The 19286-nt window shown below is 41.1% G+C and overlaps 1 protein-coding gene across 5 annotated transcripts in view; it reads right to left on the bottom strand.

Annotated features, from left to right (window-relative positions):
- The window catches only part of DYM (dymeclin), a 370859-nt gene that overhangs the window by 42198 nt on the left and 309375 nt on the right, over window positions 1-19286 (bottom strand). Inside the window, exon 17 of one of the 5 annotated variants that reach the window (XM_089895162.1) lies at window positions 208-19218. The exons of the other annotated variants lie outside the window; for them this stretch is intronic. Coding sequence (XP_089751288.1) covers window positions 19186-19218 — 33 coding nt within the window. The 3' untranslated portion in view covers window positions 208-19185. Of the gene's footprint in view, window positions 1-207; window positions 19219-19286 lie in introns of those variants that run through there. 5 annotated transcript variants of the gene reach the window in all.

Genomic DNA, 19286 nt, shown 5'->3' on the forward strand with positions numbered 1-19286 from the left:
TGGGCTTAAACTGCAAACTCTATATTTTTAGAAGCAGCACCAATCTCTGTTCAGATCTTTTGTCTTTATCTAGGCTGCTTAAAGTTTGGTCTACAGATAGGTGGTTCACGATTTAGTCAGAGGTGCGGGTAGACAGAGTTTAGGGATCCTCTTCTCTGATTCCTTCTCTTCTGGGATTCCTCCACTATTTTCAGAGTTCATAGATTCTCAGCTTTTTTTTTTTTTTTTTTTTTTGTTCTTCAGCCCAGAAAGGCTACAACTTTCCCCATGTGTCCCATCTCTGCTGTATGTGCCATGGACTGCAATTAGCCTCAGGCTAAAAGACCTCAGAGATATGGAGTTTGCTATTTCCCATCCTCCAAGTGAAAGTATACTCTTCACCAGAGTTTTCTTGCATCTGTTCATTCTTCTGTATCTTCAGGGTGGCAAGTCTGGTCTTAGTTTAGAATTCTCATCTTTGGCTGAGCTGCTCTGAGTCTGTTTTCCACATATGGTTCAGAGATCAGTCAGAGGTGTGGACAGATACAGTCTGGGGGCTCCTCCTCTGGTTCTTTCCCCTTCTGGGATTCCTCTACCGTCTTCAGTCCTCATGCTTTTCCAGCCTCACTTCTGGGGTTCCCCAGCTCAGAAAAACTAACAGTTTTTCCATGTGAGTCCCTCGCCACTACAAAGTAAACCGCAAGGACTGTGCTTAGTCCTGGGCTAAAGGCCACGGACATGGAAACTTACTTATATAGCTTCCTATCTCCCTCTTCTAAATGAGCATGAACTCCCTGCCAGAGTCTGCTTCTATTTGCTCTCCAGTACCTACAGGCAGCTGTGTTTTGTATTATTTGTCCAGGCTTTATGGCTGTTTTCTGCAGTGGGTGTCATCTGGTAGGGTCTTAGTCTATGATACCTGGAAGTATTCTCAAGCTGATTTTCAACCGTGCTGAATGAATTAATAAATTCATTCAATAATATTTAATAAGTAGCTATTCTGTGCAAGGCAGCGTATTATGTTAAACACTATGGAGGAGATATAAATATAGAAAATACAGCAAGAAACTTAAAATCAAATGAGATTAAAATATATACATACGTATTTATATATAAAGATAGCATGACAACTTTTTTTTTAGTAGCTTAAAATTGGAAATAATCTAAACGTGTACCATTAGTAAAATGCATAAATCGTGGACTATTTACACAATGTAATACTAATACATCAGTGGAAAGGAACAAACTTTGTGTAACAACATAAACATCTTTCATAAACGACATTGAGTGAAAGAAGAAAGGTGTAAAAGAAAATAAACTGCAAGATTCCATTTACAAAAAGTTCAAAAACAGGAAATCATATTGTTTGGCACTATACACACACAGATGGTAAAGTTATAAAGAAAAAGAAGACAATCATCTTCAAAGTCAAGACAGTGTATATTTATAGTGGGACAGGGTACATATATTGAGACTTCTGGGCTGTTGGCAATGTTCCATTTCTTGTTCTGAAGAGTGATTACATGGATATTCACTTTCTCACAATTTAAAAAAGTCAAAAAAGAGGGGGGTGGTGGATTTATCAGTAGGTGGAAACTTGGCTACATTCTAGGTATGATGTATGACTATGAACAAGTTAGTTACTATTCTTGTGACTCAACATACTTCTGAAAATGGGTATAAAATATATTCCTTCCAATCTCACTGAGCAAAAATATAATTTGATACTAAACACAGGTCTGGCTTAACTTACCTAGCGCCAGAGAAAAGCTGACTTTAAGTGCTTTAAAAAAACTCTTTCCTATTTAAATGTAACAGAGTCAGTTCTATTTGAAAGATCATGTGAGAAATCGTTTTGGTGAGCCAAGATCCTTCCTGAACACAACTAATTAGTCTATAACTTATCATTTTTAAAGGTTGGGGTTTTTGTATATTAGGTTTTCTTCAAGAGCGGCATACGGGTAGTGATCTTGACAATCTAATAATTGGCACTATATTAGTCAGAGATTAGGAAATCCCCTCAACTATTTGTCCAAATTCATATTTTAAGCTGTGCTTGAGCTAAAGACTATATCAATATTTCCAAGTGTCAAAATGGATTAGATTTCTACCAATTAGTGTTCACTGCCCAAGCTACTTCCTACTGCCCTCAGAGCTCCCAGGCAAGAATCCTATAAAGCAGGGGTCCCCAACCGCTGGGCCACAGACTGGTACCCATCTGTGTGGCCTGTTAGGAACTGGGCCGCACAGCAGGAGGTGAGTGGCGGGCTAGCGAGTGAAGCTTCATCTGTACTTACAGCCGTTCCGCATCCTCTCATTACCGCCCGAGCTCCGCCTCCTGTCAGCATTATGGTGAGCTGTATAATTATTTCATTATATAGTACAAAGTAATAATAATAGAAATAAAGTGTACAATAAATGTGATGTGCTTGAGTCATCCTGAAACCATTCCCCTCAACGCCCCTGGTCCATGGAAAAACTGTCTTCCACGAAACCAGTACCTGGTGCCAAAAAGGTTGGGGACCACTGCTATAAAGAAACTGGGTATGCTGAATTGACAGGAAAACAAAAATTGTTACATTAGTTAATTAACTGTCTCAAACTCACTGTTAAGTATCAATCATATTCAGTCTCCATAGAACTATGTTAGGGTTTTAGGGCCTCGAATCCTCTAAAACCAACAAACCCTGTACAAAAAAAACTTTAACTGTATGGCCAGATGCTTACCAGCTACCTCGATGTGATTAGTTATATGCCAATCACTGCCCCTTCCAACTTGCCCCAGAAATGAAAGCCATCATAACAAAAGCAGTTTTGTTCCCTCAAATGACCAATTTTGCTGTGTGTAATGAACTATATTAGTATTTAATAAGACTTTGGTTTCTTTAAAAAGCCTTATATCACCTTAAAAGTTTTCAGAAACTTTTGGGATATATGCTCAATTAAGAACATCCCTTTGAGGGCTTCCCTGGTGGCACAGTGGTTGAGAGTCTGCCTGCCGATGCAGGGGACATGGGTTCGTGCCCCGGTCTGGGAAGATCCCACATGCCGTGGAGTGGCTGGGCCCATGAGCCATGGCCGCTGAGCCTGCATGTCGGGAACCTGTGCTCCGCAACGGGAGAGGCCACAACGGTGAGAGGCCCGCGTACCACAAAAACAAAAAAAAAACATCCTTTCGAAAATCATAAGAACCAAATATCAATACAATTATTTAGTTTTTTTATTATTTTACTTAAAAAAAACCCAACTATGTAGAAAAGCTGATTTCAGAACACTAATAAAATAAGCAGAACCCACAGAACAAATTATTATACATAATTTGTTAGTCACTCTTTTTATCAGAAATAATTCAGTCTTCACTTATCATCCATTAAAGATAAACAGTTCTATAACTATCTGGGAGCCATTATTTCTTGGCATAAATCAGATTACGAAATACTTTGTAAGGATTGCAATAAATGACTTGAACAGTAATTGTAGAGGCAATGAAACAATCTCAGTAACTTTCATATGGTCAGCCTAACAGAAGAGTCAAGATTGGGACAGATGAAGAATGGTAAATGGTTCTATTTTTCAACGTACATAGTAGAGACTCTTTTAGGAAATTTTAGTTTGTGAATCACAAATTTCTGATTATACCAAAGAAAATAATTCTATCAAAAGTAATAGCAGAGACAAGGACTTCCCTGGTCGTTCAGTGGTAAAGAATCCACCTTCAGATGCAGGGGACACGGGTTCGATCCTTAGTTGGGGAACTCAGATCCCACATGTCGCGGGGCAACTAAGCCTGCGTGCCACAACTGCTGAGCCTGAACAAGACAGCCTATGTGCCGCAAACTACAGAGCTCACGCACTCTGGAGCCCGCGCACCACAACTAGAGAAGAGAAAACCTTGCATTGTGAACTTGTGTCCTTCGGTCATCGGAAACCACGGTTTGGAGAACTGGGCAAAAATTTTTTTGCTATAGAAAAATCAGATATTCATCATTTTTCAGTTAAGAGTTTTAGTTTTCATGACTATATTCAAGATGTAATGATTTGTAATAAAGACCAAATTTTTATACTCTTTGAGATCACAAAGTAAAAACTAAGTTTAATCTAATTCTTACCCATTGAAAGGAAGAGAAAATATCCTGTAAACTGCTTACAAATCTACCGTATGTTTAATTAAACAGAAATAATGAAAGACATTATAACAAATACCAGAGTTAGTTTGCTTATCAAGAATGGCTATCCTAAAAGTAAATATGACATGAAGCCACTACATGTGCAGTGCAGTTTCATTATTATGTATGAGGAAAGCCTGAGTGTTCTAATACTCCCTGAAGTAGCAATGGGTATAACTGTTCAAACATTCCAAAGACTACAACACTGTATACAGATACTGTCAAAACCAAGAACTTAGTTATATTATGAATGCTTTAGGTTAAACAAATTGATCTAATAGGCAAATGGATTTGTGAGGCAGGAGGAGACAAAAATTTAAGATTTCAAAGAAAGAATAGCTTTTTTATGGCTCAAAGATAAGAGGGACTGAAATAATCTTGGACAAGCCATTCTCTTATCTCTAAATTCTCTTTAGCCTGTTTCCTCACTTGCAAAATGTAAATTATCCTTACAGTTCATATGCCTGTTGGGAAGACTAAATGAGAACACCTGTAAAAAAAAAAATACCTAGCAGAGGGCCTGGCACACAGCAAGTGCTCAATAAATGTAACCAGATGATAAACAACAAAGAAAAAGGAGTTGAGTCAAAAGAGGGATACTTAAGTCAGACTGAAGAGCAGATGCTGGGACTTCCCTGGTGGCTCAGTGGACAGAACTCCACGCTCCCAATGCAGGGGACCCGGGTTTGATCCCTGGTCAGGGAACTAGATCCCACATGCATGCTGCAACTAAGAGTTCGCATGCCACAACTAAGGAGCCCTGGAGCTGCAACTAAGACCCGGCACAACCAAATAAATAAATACATATTAAAAAAAAAAAAAAAAAAGAGCAGATGCAACATTTTAAAAGACCATAGCCTTTAATATTTTTTGCTACTATTTGTTTAATTTACAAAATAATTGTGATAATTCTCATATTTGGGCTACATGTCAAAAATCTACTTAAAAGGAATCTTCTATTTTAAGGTTCATGAAGTGAAAGTTCTCTTGTCTTTTGTAGGAACGGAAGATAAAACAGTTCCAATCCTATCAAGGCTACTGTTAACCCTAGCCATCATTTCCTTGGTTTAAAAAAAAATTTTTTTTAACATCTTTATTGGAGTATAATTGCTTTCCAATGGTTAGTTTTTGCTGTATAACAAAGTGAATCAGCTATACGTATACATATATCTCCATATCCCCTCCCTCTTGCATCTAGGGCAGGGAACTAGAGAAAACTGGGCCATACAGTAGTGGTTCTCCAATCTGGCAGATTATCGGGATCACTCAGAGAACTGTTTGAAAAGCCAGATTCCTGAGTTCATCACCAGACCACTGAATCAGAATCTGAGGTGGGATCCAGAAACCTGCATTTGAAAACAATGCTCCAGGCGACTGTGCTCATTCTTTTGGAATCCTCGCCTTGATGGAAGGAGAATCAGTGTAAGCAGATTCGTTCTTACGTAAGACCAGTACAGAAGGAATTCTAATAACAACATTTAAAAATTTCTGTGCTTCCTACAGTCCTTGTCCTGTCCTTGGTTAAGCTTTCCCATTTGCTTCCCTCTCAATGTATAAAATCGGTGACTTGGGGCTTCCCTGGTGGCGCAGTCGTTGAGAGTCTGCCTGCCGATGCAGGGGACACAAGTTCGTGCCCCGGTCTGGGAAGATCCCACGTGCCGTGGAGCGGCTGGGCCCGTGAGCCATGGCCGCTGAGCCTCCGCGTCCGGAGCCTGTGCTCCGCAACGGAGAGGCCACAGCAGTGAGAGGCCCGCGTACCGCAAAAAAAAAAAATCGGTGACTTGGAAAGCTAGAACGGCACCCTGCACGTGTGCGGGGTTGTGTGAGTGCGCATGCATTTGTGCATGTGAGGTCATGTATTTCATACTATATTCCTCATAGGGGACTGAATGGTCCTAAAAATCAGGTGCCAGCATTATTCCCGCAGTTTCTGAAACCATTTATGATTGTGTTTACTGTTCCATGAGAGGCACTGGTAACTCATGAGTAGGACTTGATCTCTGTCTTTAGTGGACAGGAAACTCAAGGAGGGTTAGAACGGGAGAGAGAACCACTCTACTGGTCAAACTTCTGCACAGATCATTTGGGGTTTGAAGGAAATGGCAGGAGTGTGCTCGTCTCCCCTTTTAAGGAGAGAAGCCCAGCACAGAGCTGTCCCTTTTATGCTTTAGTGCTTCCTAGTCGCCACCTAAAAGTAAAAAGTAATTAAGATAACAATATTTCAGAGAGAGAGAGAGAGAGAAAACAGCCAGGGGAAAAAAGTCCAAAATGAGTTTTAAAACAGGAGAAAAAAAAGCCTTCATATGAGCCTGATAATTCCAGCATGTTCTTCACCCTCGAAGAAAGACTCAGAAATAGAATAAAATAACGTCACCTGAGAAACTTTATTCTAATAACATAAATCAGAATATTTTACTCTGCTTGAACTGGAATGCAATCCTGGCAGGTGAGAGCCAAGAAGAGAACCCCTGAGAAGCTATTAAAAATTCAGTGAGGCCAATTTACATAGTAATTAACTTACTGAGGAGTACTAAAGTGGAGGTCTTTAGACCAGGGTTTTGCAGCTATAAGAATGCATGAGCATGGAACAATTATTATACGCTTAAAAAATGTAACTATTTCAGCAAAGCGACCAGGGCCTCCACTCTTAACTTAGCTTCTCTAATAATATTTTGGCAAGAAAGTTGACCTTGCAAGAGTCTGTGGAGAGCTGTTCTCCAAAAAACAATGTTTACTTGAAGCAGCATCTGGAACCATCACTCAGTGGTCAACAGCTCCCCTCCTCTCTGCCTCTCTCTCTTCCATTCAGCAAATATTAACCCACTATGTTCCAGATATGACCTAAGATACATCAGTGCACAAAATACGCAGAGCTCTGCCTTCCTGGAGCTTATATTATCTGAAAGAATAATAATAATTACATAGCACGCTAGGTGATAAATGCTGTGGAAAAGGAAAACCTAGAGCAGGATTAGGGGGATTGGAAGTGCTGAAATTTAAACAAAGAGGTCAGGCAGGCCTCACTGAGAGAGAGGCTTCATTTGCTCATGTGAGTAAAGACCTGAAGGAGGTGCAGGGGTGAGGTGTGCAGGGATCTGGGGGAAAGCAATCGAGGCCAGAAGGAGAAGCCCGAGCAGAGGCCTTAAGGGTGGAGAGTGCTGGTGTGTCTGGGGGATTATCTACTGCTGTGTTTCTTAAGCTTGAGCCGACATCAGAAGACACTTGGAGGGCTACTGCCGGGTCCCAGCCCCAGGGGAGGAGGCTGGCTAGTCGTATTCCCATGGGTGGAAACTCACACGTAAGGACGCAGAAAAGTGTGTCTCTGGACATGAGCATTGGTTATTGTGGTACCCTGAGGTGGGGCCGTCCAAGGGGAGGTGGGCACACCACAGTGGCACTCAGTATTCTGCTCTGGAGACAGAGAACTGACAGGGAAACAAAAGACACTTGGGCTGGGAACAGAGAGAGACTCCTAATACGAGATGGGGGAAGATCTTAAGCGAGGCAATATTAAGAGGCTATGAAAAAACTCTTGAAATTTCAGTCAACTTTCTATATGCAACTAACAACAACCATGAAAGTATTCTAAAAGGTGGATATAAAATAAAGGCATTAAAAATCACCCAGCGTGAAACCACCTAGCCACTCAAATCCTATGATTTGTCAAGTGTCTTAAGTGAATGAAATGAAAAGTTCAGTTAGTGCCAGTAACTTCTATTTTCCCTAGTTTCCTATTTACACTAAAAGAGAAGTTATCTTCTGGCTCATTCCCCCTGAAAAGCATGACCTTTGTTTCAAACACTAGATATGGCAAAGTTCTTAATCCTCAAATGACATGGATAATTCACTAAACCAAAGAAAAGAAGGGCCCAGGAACCCTTACATCATTACGTACGAGGTGGTATGATGGTGGCTGGGAACCTGCACAGATGCGGATGAATTCTGACCCATCATCATGACATTCCAAATGCTCACTAGTAGGCCAAATAGGAGCCAGGGGCAGGCCCTGCTGTGGACGCAGACAGTGAGAACTTTGAGCTGTCATCTTCTAACTGAGCTCCTGGAGGACACACTTACTTTATTTATTTCCTTCCAAACTCGAAAGGAGAAATAAGCATCTTAGGGTTTCAGAGCCTGTTCTTTATGTCTCTGTTTATGCAGGAGGGTCCCCCCAAAACTAATTACCTGGTATTGCCTTTCCCAGACTTCACGCAATACCCGTAAGAAGAGGATGTTTAGAATGATATTAATACTATTTACTCTGAATAGCCAACTTGTTTAACTGTATAGACAGATTTATCCAAAGAGTATATATTCCCACACAGGATATTACACAAATATTTTACAAGGCTATGTCAAATAACATTCGATTGAAAAATATTTTATTTGGTTGAAAGTCAATTACTATGTCATGGGCTTCCAAATCTTAATGTTTACTTGCCCAAAATTGGAAGAATAAGTCTTCTACAAATTTGGCTTCACTGCTGCAACTCAAAGGAAACTTCAAAAACTTTTGGCTCATCTTCTTCAGTTGACATTAGCTGGCTAATGTCTCAGGAGTAAGAGGCACTGTGCTTCTCTTAACAACCCAAAAGGTCGTTCTAAAATTTCTAAATGTTTAATTTATATTTTAAGAAAGAACAAATCAGTAAGTACACACACTATTCTGCACTTTCACAAAGACCTTACTAAAAAGCATTTCCAATTTGAAACAACCTCTTTTACATCAATCTCATGCACAAAGCTATTATTACATACCCGACAATTATTTTATCAGGATATATTAGTGAACCACCCAAAAGACTATAATGTGCTGTAATGTGGTATGGTACAAATATTATTCAACACACAGCTTGAATTTTCAATCAACTTTAGATAGAGCAGAATTCTGTGAATTAAACTCTAGAGGCTTTAAGTGATTCATTTTATTATAAACAATCCAAAAAGATGATTAAAATAATTGAGATAAGGCTTGATTATAAAGATAAACAGTCTTTTTTTCTAGAAACATCTGTGGTAATAATGTGCTATCATTTAAACCAAATGAGGATAACTCACCATCTGTGAGTAAATGTAATTTTGGTTTCTGTTCTAGTACTGGGGACGGATTTCTTTCTCTCTCTCTCTTTTTTTAAACGGAATCATCCATCCTCCATCATCTGTCCCTCTTGCAACCACAGAGTGAGATGGTAAGCTGCAGTCAGGAATTCAATTTCTTGCTATGTTCCTGAACAAAATTAACCGGCCTACCTAAAGAATTTACTCATGACCTTGGCTTCAATGGGATCTTGCTCTAAATTACAGTTAACTGGCCTGGGACCTCCCACATATCAATTAATTTCTGCATTTATTTAGCCATAATCCTGAAAAAACAAGAGTTATATTTCTCATTTATATTTTACTGTCTCAAATATAAAGGGCATTTTCTTTCCGAACATAGTATAATAAATGAACAACACAGTAACATTCAAACATATAGCCTGTACACTGTAATTCATTTTGCTTTAAGGTAAGTATTATAGTGAACTACAAAATTAACTTTCAGTACCTGCTATGGCCCATGGAGTGCCAGGAGTGCTCACTAAAGGAATTAGGAAATAAAATTTGGGACTGGAATTCAGTAGGAAAAAAATGGACTAAAGACGAAACTAGTGAGAGACAATCCAAAAGAGAGGAGCTAAGGTTTATCATAGGGGAGGGAGAGATACAAAAGAAGAATACCTGGGTATAACAGCAGAGTGAGGAAGCAGTAACTGTCCTCAGAAGAGAAAGGAGGTGGGAAAGGACAGGCGAGTGGAAGGGTCCAGAAAGTTCTAAGAAGAAGGTGGCCTAGGGCTTCCCTGGTGGCACAGTGGTTAAGAATCCGCCTGCCAATGCAGGGGACACGGGTTCGAGCCCTGGTCTGGGAAGATCCCACATGCTGCGGAGCAACTAAGCCCGTGCGCCACAACTACTGAGCCTGAGTGCCACAACTACTGGAGCCCGTGTGCCACAGCTACTGAAGCACGCATGCCTAGAGCCCGTGCTCCGCAACAAGAGAAGCCATGGCTATGAGAAGCCCGTGCATCGCAATGAAGAGCAGCCCCCGCTTGCTGCAACTAGAGAAAGCCTGAGCGCAGCAACGAAGACCCAATGCAGCCAAAAATAAATAAAATAAATAAATTAAAAAAAAAAAAAAGCAGCTAGTTTAAAAAAAAAAAAAAAGGGGGCCTAGTGCCCAGGTCTTGTTTCCTAAATACCATTGAAAAAAAAAAAAAGGGACCAGGGCTCATTGAAGAAATCGTTGATTCCAGGGCTGGGGAAGATACAGGAGCCAACCTGGAGGAGCTCCCACTGGCCAAAGCTAGAACAATTTGAGCAACAAAATAAATAAATGATAATACTGAATTATCATCTACAGAATAAAATATAAAATTATCATTCATTAGGTAAACACCACAGTAATAACTGTATAGGGCAGCTCCACTGATGAATGATATAATCAAGGCAAAAGTCTGAGGAGAAACAGGATACTAGCAAAGTCTCACTCCCAAGATAGTAATCAATAACAAAGGGAGAAATAGTGACTTTCCACTGGAGAAATCAGGTAGCCACCACATTAACCGAGTGATCAAGGATAACATCAACAGCAATGAGAGAGGCTGACACCAGGTACCTCCTGATATGATGAACTGAGAGGGGCACAATGCCACTTCTGTGATATTTTTGCCAAATATGTATCACTTCAATATAATCATGACGAAACATTAGAAAAACCCAAGTTGAGAGACATTCTACAAAATAAGTGACCAGCACGCATCCACAGTGTCAAGGTCATGAATGATAAGGAAAGCCTGAGGAACAGTCTCAGGTTGGAGGAGACTAAGGAGATACAAGAAGTAAATGCAGTGTGGGGCCCGGAAAGGATTCTGAAACAGAAATAAGAATACTGGGAGAAAAAAAAAAAAGACTGGTATAATTAAAATAAGGCCTGTAATTTAGTTAAGAGTATTGTACTCACGTTAATTTTCTGGTTTTGATAATTGTACTATAGTTTTATGTAGTTATATGTGTTGTTAGCATCAGCGGATCCTATTATTGAAGGGTTTACATGAACTGTCTCTACTATTTTTGCAACTTTTCTGTAAGTCTAAAATTATTTTAAAATAAAATGTAAAAAAAAAATCAAGGTGGCATTGATTCAAATATCTTCTCTTCTGGACAACCTATCTAAAACTGCTCCCTTCCCAATGTTATCTATCCTCCTCTATTTTTCTTATTTACTGCTACCTAAAATAGCAAATATTATAAAATAAGCTACAAGGATATATTGTACAACACAGCAACTATAGCCAATATTTTATAATAATTATAAACGGAGTATATGCTTTGAAAATTGTGAATCACTATATTGTACACCTGCAAATTATATAATATTGCACATCAACTATATGTCAATTAAAAAAAAGAAGAAAAAAGAAAACAAAAAATAAAAAAATATTAGTGTACCAAAAAAAGCACATATTTTACTTACTTCTCATTGTCTATCTCCTCCACAAAAAACAAAAAAACAAAAAACCAAGCTCTATGAAGAGGCAGGGATTTTTGTCTACTTTGTCCATTACTGTATCCAGAGTTTAGAACAGTGCCTGACACATATAGGGAGAGACAGTTAAGTGAATTAAAATTGCAAAGAGGATGGTAAAATAAAAATTAGAAAAGCAGGTCTGGAGATTGAAAATTTTACTCCAGAACTCTTGAATTCTAACAAGTCCCCATTTCCTCTTTAGCATATATAAAGTGAGCTTTTCATTCATCTACTTATTACATTTACTGAGCAACTCCTATGTACCAGACATCAAAGGGATGCAGATGACTAAGACATGACCCCTATTCTCAAGGAAGTTACAGTGAGTGGGAGAGAGAAAACATTTAAATAACTACATACAAGGTAGAAGAGGAGAGGAGTCCCCAAAAATGTAAATATAAAATGCAATTCAGAGGAGGGAGGCGCAGGTAGGTTGAGGAGTAAAAGGAAAGGCTTCCTAAATGTTGTTAAATTGATCAAGGGCTTCAACGAATGCTTAGAATTTGAATAAGCAAAAAGCAAAGGTGGGAGAATGGTATATTGGGAAAAGAAAATTGTGTCAGTAAATCCAAAACCGCAGGAAGGAAGAAGGCACAGAGATAGTTCCGCTCGGCTAGAGCACTGGGTGGGGGTGGGGTAATGGGAAGTAGGGAGGCAAAGGACTGGAATGGCAGGCTGGGGGTTAGACTGTGAATGGTCTAGAATTGCAGCCTAAGCACTCCAGACCTTGTCAGGGAGCAACAGGGCTTGACCTCTAAATAGCAGAAGGACGTTACTAGAGCACTGCTCCACAAAAATTCTTCATGGAATTTTAGAAGACAGAATTCTAGACTCATAAGAATTGCAAGAAATCTTTCGGATCATCCTGTGTAACTTTTTTTTTTTTGCGGTACGTGGGCCTCTCACCGCTGTGGCCTCTCCCGTTGCGGAGCACAGGCCCCGGATGCGCAGGCTCAGCGGCCATGGCTCACGGGCCCAGCCGCTCCGCGGCACGTGGGATCCTCCCGGACCAGGGCACGAACCCGTGTCCCCTGCGTCGGCAAGCGGACTCTCAACCACTGCGCCATCAGGGAAGCCCCTGTGTACCTTTTTATTAACGTGAACTCTTTCAATCTTTTCCCCCTATGTTACAGATTTGAGTTCCTTTGTCATCTGGTGCTCTTTTTACATTTACCATCCAGACTTTATCGTGAATACGACACTTCACTACTTCATGAAGCCCCATATGGACTGCTGAACAACTTTACCCATCAGAAAACACTTCCTTAGGTGGAACTAATACCTGTCTTTGTTCAGTTACTACCCATTGCCCTTGGCATAAAATGAGAAGCTTAATTCCTCTTTCACAGTATTAATCCTTAAAGTAGCTGAACACAGTTTTTATATTTTTCTCTCCTTTCCAGGTTATATATCCCCTACTCCTCACCTTAAGTGACCTACAGGCTCTTTACTATAACTTCACCTGCTTGTGCACACATCTTGGTTTACCAATGTGATGCTCAGATGGAACCTAACGATCCTAGTGCGGTCTTACTGGCACGGAAGGGGATAGTACAGGACAGTGGTAAACAAAATGGACGCTGGAGAAAGACTGCCTTGGTTTGAAGCCCAGCTTTGCCTCTGGGCAGTAATTTAACCTCTCTGAGCCTTAGTTGCCTCGTCTAGAAAATCAGGATAATAGCATCAAGTCATAGTGCTACAAAGCGCTCAGAAATGTGTCTTGTAGCATGATTAGTATTACTGTTGAGCTTGAGTTCTCAAATTTTACTCACAGGTTATATCTGCCAGCATCGTGAGAAACTGTGCATCTGAGCCTTAAGATGAAAAAGGCTGGCAGTGCTTATACCATTCTTTTTTTTTTTTTTTAAGTTTTATTTTATTTTTTTTATTGGAGTATAATTGCTTTACAATGTTGTGTTAGTTTCTGCTGTACAATGAAGTGAATCAGCTATATGTATATCTATATCCCCTCCCGCTTGGACCTCCCTCTCCCCCACCCCATCTTATCCATCTGGGTCATCACAGAGCACTGAGCTGAGCTCCGTGTGCCATACAGCAGATTCCCACTAGCTATCTATTTTACACATGGTAGCGTATTTATGTCAAACCTAATCTCCCAATTCGTCCCACCCTCCCCTTCCCCGCCCACCCCATGTCCATTCTCGTCTACGTCTCTATTCCCCCTGCAAATAGGTTCATCTGTACCATTTTTCTATATTCCACAAATATGCGTCAATATATGACATGTTTTTCTCTTTCTGGCTTACTTCACTCTATATGACAGACTCTAGGTGCATCCACATCTCTACAAATGACCCAATTTCATTCCTTTTTATGGCTGAGTAATATTCCATTGTATATATGTACCACATCTTCTTTGTCCATTCATCTGTCACTGGACATTTAGGTTGTTTCCATGTTCTGGCTATTGTAAATAGAGTTGCAATGAACATTTTGGTACATGACTCTTTTTGAATTATGGTTTTCTCAGTGTATATACCCAGTAGTGGGATTGCTGGGTCATATGGTAGTTCTATTTTTAGTTTTTTAAGGAACCTCCATACTGTTCTCCATAGTGGCTGTATCAATTTACATTCCCATCAACAGTACAAAAGGGTTCCCTTTTCTCCACACCCTCTCCAGCATTTGTTGTTTGTAGATTTTCTGACGATGGCCATTCTGACTGGTGTGAGGTGATACCTCATTGTAGTTTTGATTTGCATTTCTCTAATGATTAGTGATGTTGAACATCTTTTCATGTGCCTCTTGGCCATCTGTATGTCTTCTTTGGTGAAATGTCTGTTTAGGTCTTCTGCCCACTTTTTAATCGGGTTGTTTGTTTTTTTGATATTGAGCTCCATGAGCTGTTTGTATATTTTGGAGATTAACTCTTTGCCCATTGCTTCATTTGCAAATATTTTCTCCCATTCTGAGGGTTGTCTTTTTGTCGTGTTTATGGTTTCCTTTGCTGTGTAGAAGCTTTTAAGTTTAATTAGGTCCCATTTAATTACTTTTGTTTTTATTTTCCTTACTCTAGGAGGTGGGTCAAAAAAAGATCATGCTGTAGTTTATGTCAGAGAGTGTTTCTCCTATGTTTTCCTCTAAGAGTTTTATAGTGTCTGGTCTTACATTGAGGTCTTTAATCCATTTTGAATTTATTTTTGTGTATGGAATTAGGTAGTGTTCTAATTTCATTCTCTTAAAAAAATAAACAAATAACTTTATTTATTTATTTATTTATTTATTTATTTATTTATTTATTTATTTATTTATGGCTGTGTGGGGTCTTCGTTGCTGTGTACGGGCTTTCTCCAGTTGTGGTGAGCAGGGGCTGCTCTGTTGCAGTGCATGGGCTTCTCATTGTGGTGGCTTTTCTTCTTGCAGAACACAGGCTCTAGGTGTGCAGGCTTCAGTAGTTGTGGCGTGCAGGCTCAGCAGTTGTGGCTCGCAGGCTCTAGAGTGCAGGCTCAGTAGTTGTGGTGCACAGGTTTAGCTGCTCTGCGGCATGTGGGATCTTACCGGACCAGGGATCGAACCCATGTCCCCTGCATTGGCAGGTGGATTCGTAACCACTGTGTCACCAGGGAAGTCCTAATTTCATTCTTTTACATGTAGCTGTCCAGTTTTCCCAGCACCACTTATTGAAGAGGCTGTCTTTTCTCCATTGTACATTCTTGCCTACTTTGTCATAACCCATACGTGCGTGGGTTTACCTCTGGGCTTTCTATCCTGTACCATTGATCTATATTTCTGTTTTTGTGCCAGTACCATACTGTCTTGGTTACCGTAGCTTTGTAGTATACTTTGAAGTCGGGGAGCCTGATTCCTCCAGTTCTGTTTTTCTTTCTCAAGATTGCTTTGGCTATTCGGGGTCTTTTGTATTTCCATACAAATTGTAAAAATTTTTGTTCTAATTCTGTGAAGAATGCCATTGGTAGTTTGATAGGGATTGCATTGAATCTGTAGATTGCTTTGGGTAGTAGAGTCATTTTCACAATATTGATTCTTCCAATCCAAAAACGTGGTATATTTCTCCATCTGTTTATGTCATCTTTTTTTTTTTTTTTTTTTTTGCGGTACGCGGGCCTCTCACTGTTGTGGCCTCTCCCATTGCAGAGCACAGGCTCCGGATGCGCAGGCTCAGCGGCCATGGCTCACGGGCCCAGCCACTACGCGGCATATGGGATCTTCCCGGACCGGGGCACGAACCTTCCAAATTGTCTTATGGTGTGTGGCCTCCAAAGTTTGCTCTGAATTGTCTAGTACAGACAGCCTCTAGAAACTAGTAGCAGATCGACTCACGTATACTGTTGAGCCACACAACATTTAGCAAAGCAGAGCCAGGCATCTAACGATGGAAGACTCAGCGAGCCAACACCTGAAAGCTGTCTTTGAGACCGTCTAGTCCAAGTCCAAATCCACTGCCATAAACAGTTCTTCCAGTACTTGCAGACCAGTTCTCTAACCAGTCCATCAGAACCTACGTTCAGCCACCATTCCCTGGAGCTTCTGTAATCAATGCAGGCTATAGCTGTCTCCTAAAAGGCCTAAGCGCACTCCTCTGCCCACCAGACAATTTCTTGGACGAATTCTGTTAGCGCTTCCACCTTTCCACCGTGGTCCAAGTCAAGCAATAGTCTAGCTTATCTCTCTGCTTTCATTGTTGCTCTATAGTCTACCCTCAACACATCAGCCAGAGTGGTCCTATTAAAACTGAAACCCTGGGCTTCCCTGGTGACGCAGTGGTTGAGAGTCTGCCTGCCGATGCAGGGGACATGGGTTTGTGCCCCGGTCCGGGAAGATCCCACATGCCACGGAGCGGCTGGGCCCGTGAGCCATGGCCGCTGAGCCTGTGCGTCCGGAGCCTGTGCTCCGCAACGGGAGAGGCCACAACAGTGAGAGGCCCGTGTACTGCAAAAAAAAAAAAAAACAAAAAAAAAAAACAGCATAGTAGAAGAAATGGAAGTTGTGATTGGAGAGCAGTATATTTAGACCAGAGATGTTCAAAAGGAGTAGATCTCCATGACAACATGATCTGGATTCGGCCATGAGTGGGGGACTGAAATGACACAGATGTGAATGAAAGGCAGTGTGACTGAGCCAGTTAATGAATTGGATGCCAAGGATGGGCCATACACATGGGCATGTTAAGGATGATAAGCCATGGACGGAAAGAAAGACTGAGCCAGATGCTATAGTAAATGAGAGAGAGGCCTAGGAGTCAGTAGGTGGCAGCTATAAGGAGGAGAAGAAGCTGGTACCAGCCTCATATGAACAGAGCTTTGTACTTAAGGGTAGAAGGATAATAGCTAAGCAACAGCAGTGAAAACAAAGAAGACACCAACTGCACCTCCAGACCCCGAAGGGTGGGGAGTGTGAAAGAACAAGCAGCTTTTACTTCCAAATGCTCCAGGGGTTTGGGAGTCCTGAGGGGAGAACCAGGTTTCAGTTAAAGAGGTGGTGAAGAGAGAAGATTCAGTGCAGGGACTGAGAGTGTGGGGATACATCCTAACCATGAAATTGGGGTTTAAAAAGGCAGTGTAGGGTATGGGAGGCAGGGAAGTAATAGGAGGCTGCATCCGGGGAGAGAAAGCACAAAGAGGAATGGGGATGAAAGTACAAAAGAAGGTGGCAATGACCAATGATGAGAACATATGACATTAGGTTTAAGCTTGCCACAAGGTTCCATCAACACTGAGCGAGTCTTTCTCAAGCATCTGCTCTGTGACAATGTTGCTGTAAGTGCTTGAGCACAGAGTAAGCAAAGGTCCCTGCCCTTTCAGGGCTCATAGTCTAGCAGGAGGAAACAGACAGTGAACAATCAGCGTAATATAATAAATAACAAAATGATCTAGGGTACTAGGATGTGATAAATGCTCTGGAAAATACAGAAAAGGTAGAGCAGCTTGAGGGGGTCTGGGAGTATCCCTGAGGATGTGGTGGGAGAAAGTCTTACAGAGAATGGTCCGGGCAAACCTTTAGCAAAAAAAAAAAAAGAGGCAAGAGAATTAGGCATGCTTATTCAGAGCAGAGTCCTAAGCAGTAGGAACAACTACTAAAAAGGTCCAAAGCCAGGAGGATGCCAAGCATGTTGAAGAAATAATGAAAAGAACAAAGCAGCTAGAGCTGTGTGAACAAGGGGAGAGGAACAGGAGGTAAACAGGATGCTGGGGGTGGGGAGGTGCAGTGAAATGGGAAACCAGTGCAAGAGGAGAGACACGATGGGGTTTCAGTTTTGTTTTTTTTTTTGCGGTACGCGGCCCTCTCACTGCTGTGGGGCTCTCCCGTTGCGGAGCACAGGCTCCGGACGCGCAGGCTCAGTGGCCATGGCTCACGGGCCCAGCCGCTCCGCGGCATGTGGGATCTTCCCGGACCGGGGCACGAACCAGCGTCCCCTGCATCGGCAGGCGGACTCTCAACCACTGTGCCACCAGGGAAGCCCTATGCTGGTTCTTTGATCTCATCAAAATCCCCCTTCCCTTGACTCCTCTGCGTTATCCTTTCCTTATGGTTTCTTGATAGTTCCACTTCTTTCTTGACTAGCTTAAATACCACGATCCATCAGTTCCTATGAGTTGCCAGTCTAATCATCATGGATTTTTGTACTGGTTAACATGGTAGAGTTCAAATAAATTTGAAACAGTGAGAAAAAACCCGAAAGACCTCAGATGTCTTACTTTAGGTAAGAAAGGAAATAATATGAATTCTCTACACTTCAGGAATTGTCAGGAAAAGAGAGTAGAGTCAAAGCTGGAGGGTCTGGTGAACCGTAATCAGGTTTTATGCTATAGCCACATGGTGGTGCCATTTTAGCTGATAAGCAGAAACCCCTCCTTTGCTCAGCACTGCGTGAACTGCACGGCTGTTTACAGACAGTGGAACTTCTGCAAGTGATTATGACTAATGTGCTGTTGCTTTATAAACCGTTATTATAACTGAAAATATTTTCATATCCTACAATGTTCATTAAGCAGCGGTTCTAGTGATAGTGCTGAAAAACACAACCCCCCAAACAGTAACTTTGGAACAGAAGCTAGTTCTGATAAAACATTATGAAGAAGGCCAAACATTCACTATGACACCCTGTGTGCTGTTCATTTAGGAATGAGCACTCTAAAAAAATGAGAGGTAATGAAGGAAAAAATTAAAAGAAGTATTAAGGTAAAAATAAGCGACAATGCTGTACATTCACGCATCTTCCCCCAAATATCCCCCTTACATATTTTCCTATGGGAAAATTAGTCTTGAAGTATGAGTTTTACATCATGAGATCACTTAGAAACATATCTAACACACAAATGTAAATGCCTCCTCAAAATACAATATTTCCCCTACCTCCTCCATGAAGCGATCCTCTTCTACAGCTACTCCCGGGCACACAGTAAACAGCGTGGTGATTACGAGCGTGGACTTTGGAGCCAGATGGCCTGGGTATGAATCTCCTAGTTTCCTAATTATATGGCTTTGGGTTAATTACTTAACCTCTCTGTGCACCAGATTCCTCATCTGAAAATTAGGATGATAGCACTACTTACCGTCAAAGGGCTGTTGTGAGGATTGGTCAGGTTAATATA

The sequence above is a fragment of the Delphinapterus leucas genome, chromosome 14 (genome assembly GCF_059928025.1).
Source record: "Delphinapterus leucas isolate spDelLeu-1000000601 "Yukka" chromosome 14, BTC_Dleu_Yukka2, whole genome shotgun sequence".
In the NCBI taxonomy this organism is placed as follows: Eukaryota; Metazoa; Chordata; class Mammalia; order Artiodactyla; family Monodontidae; genus Delphinapterus; species Delphinapterus leucas.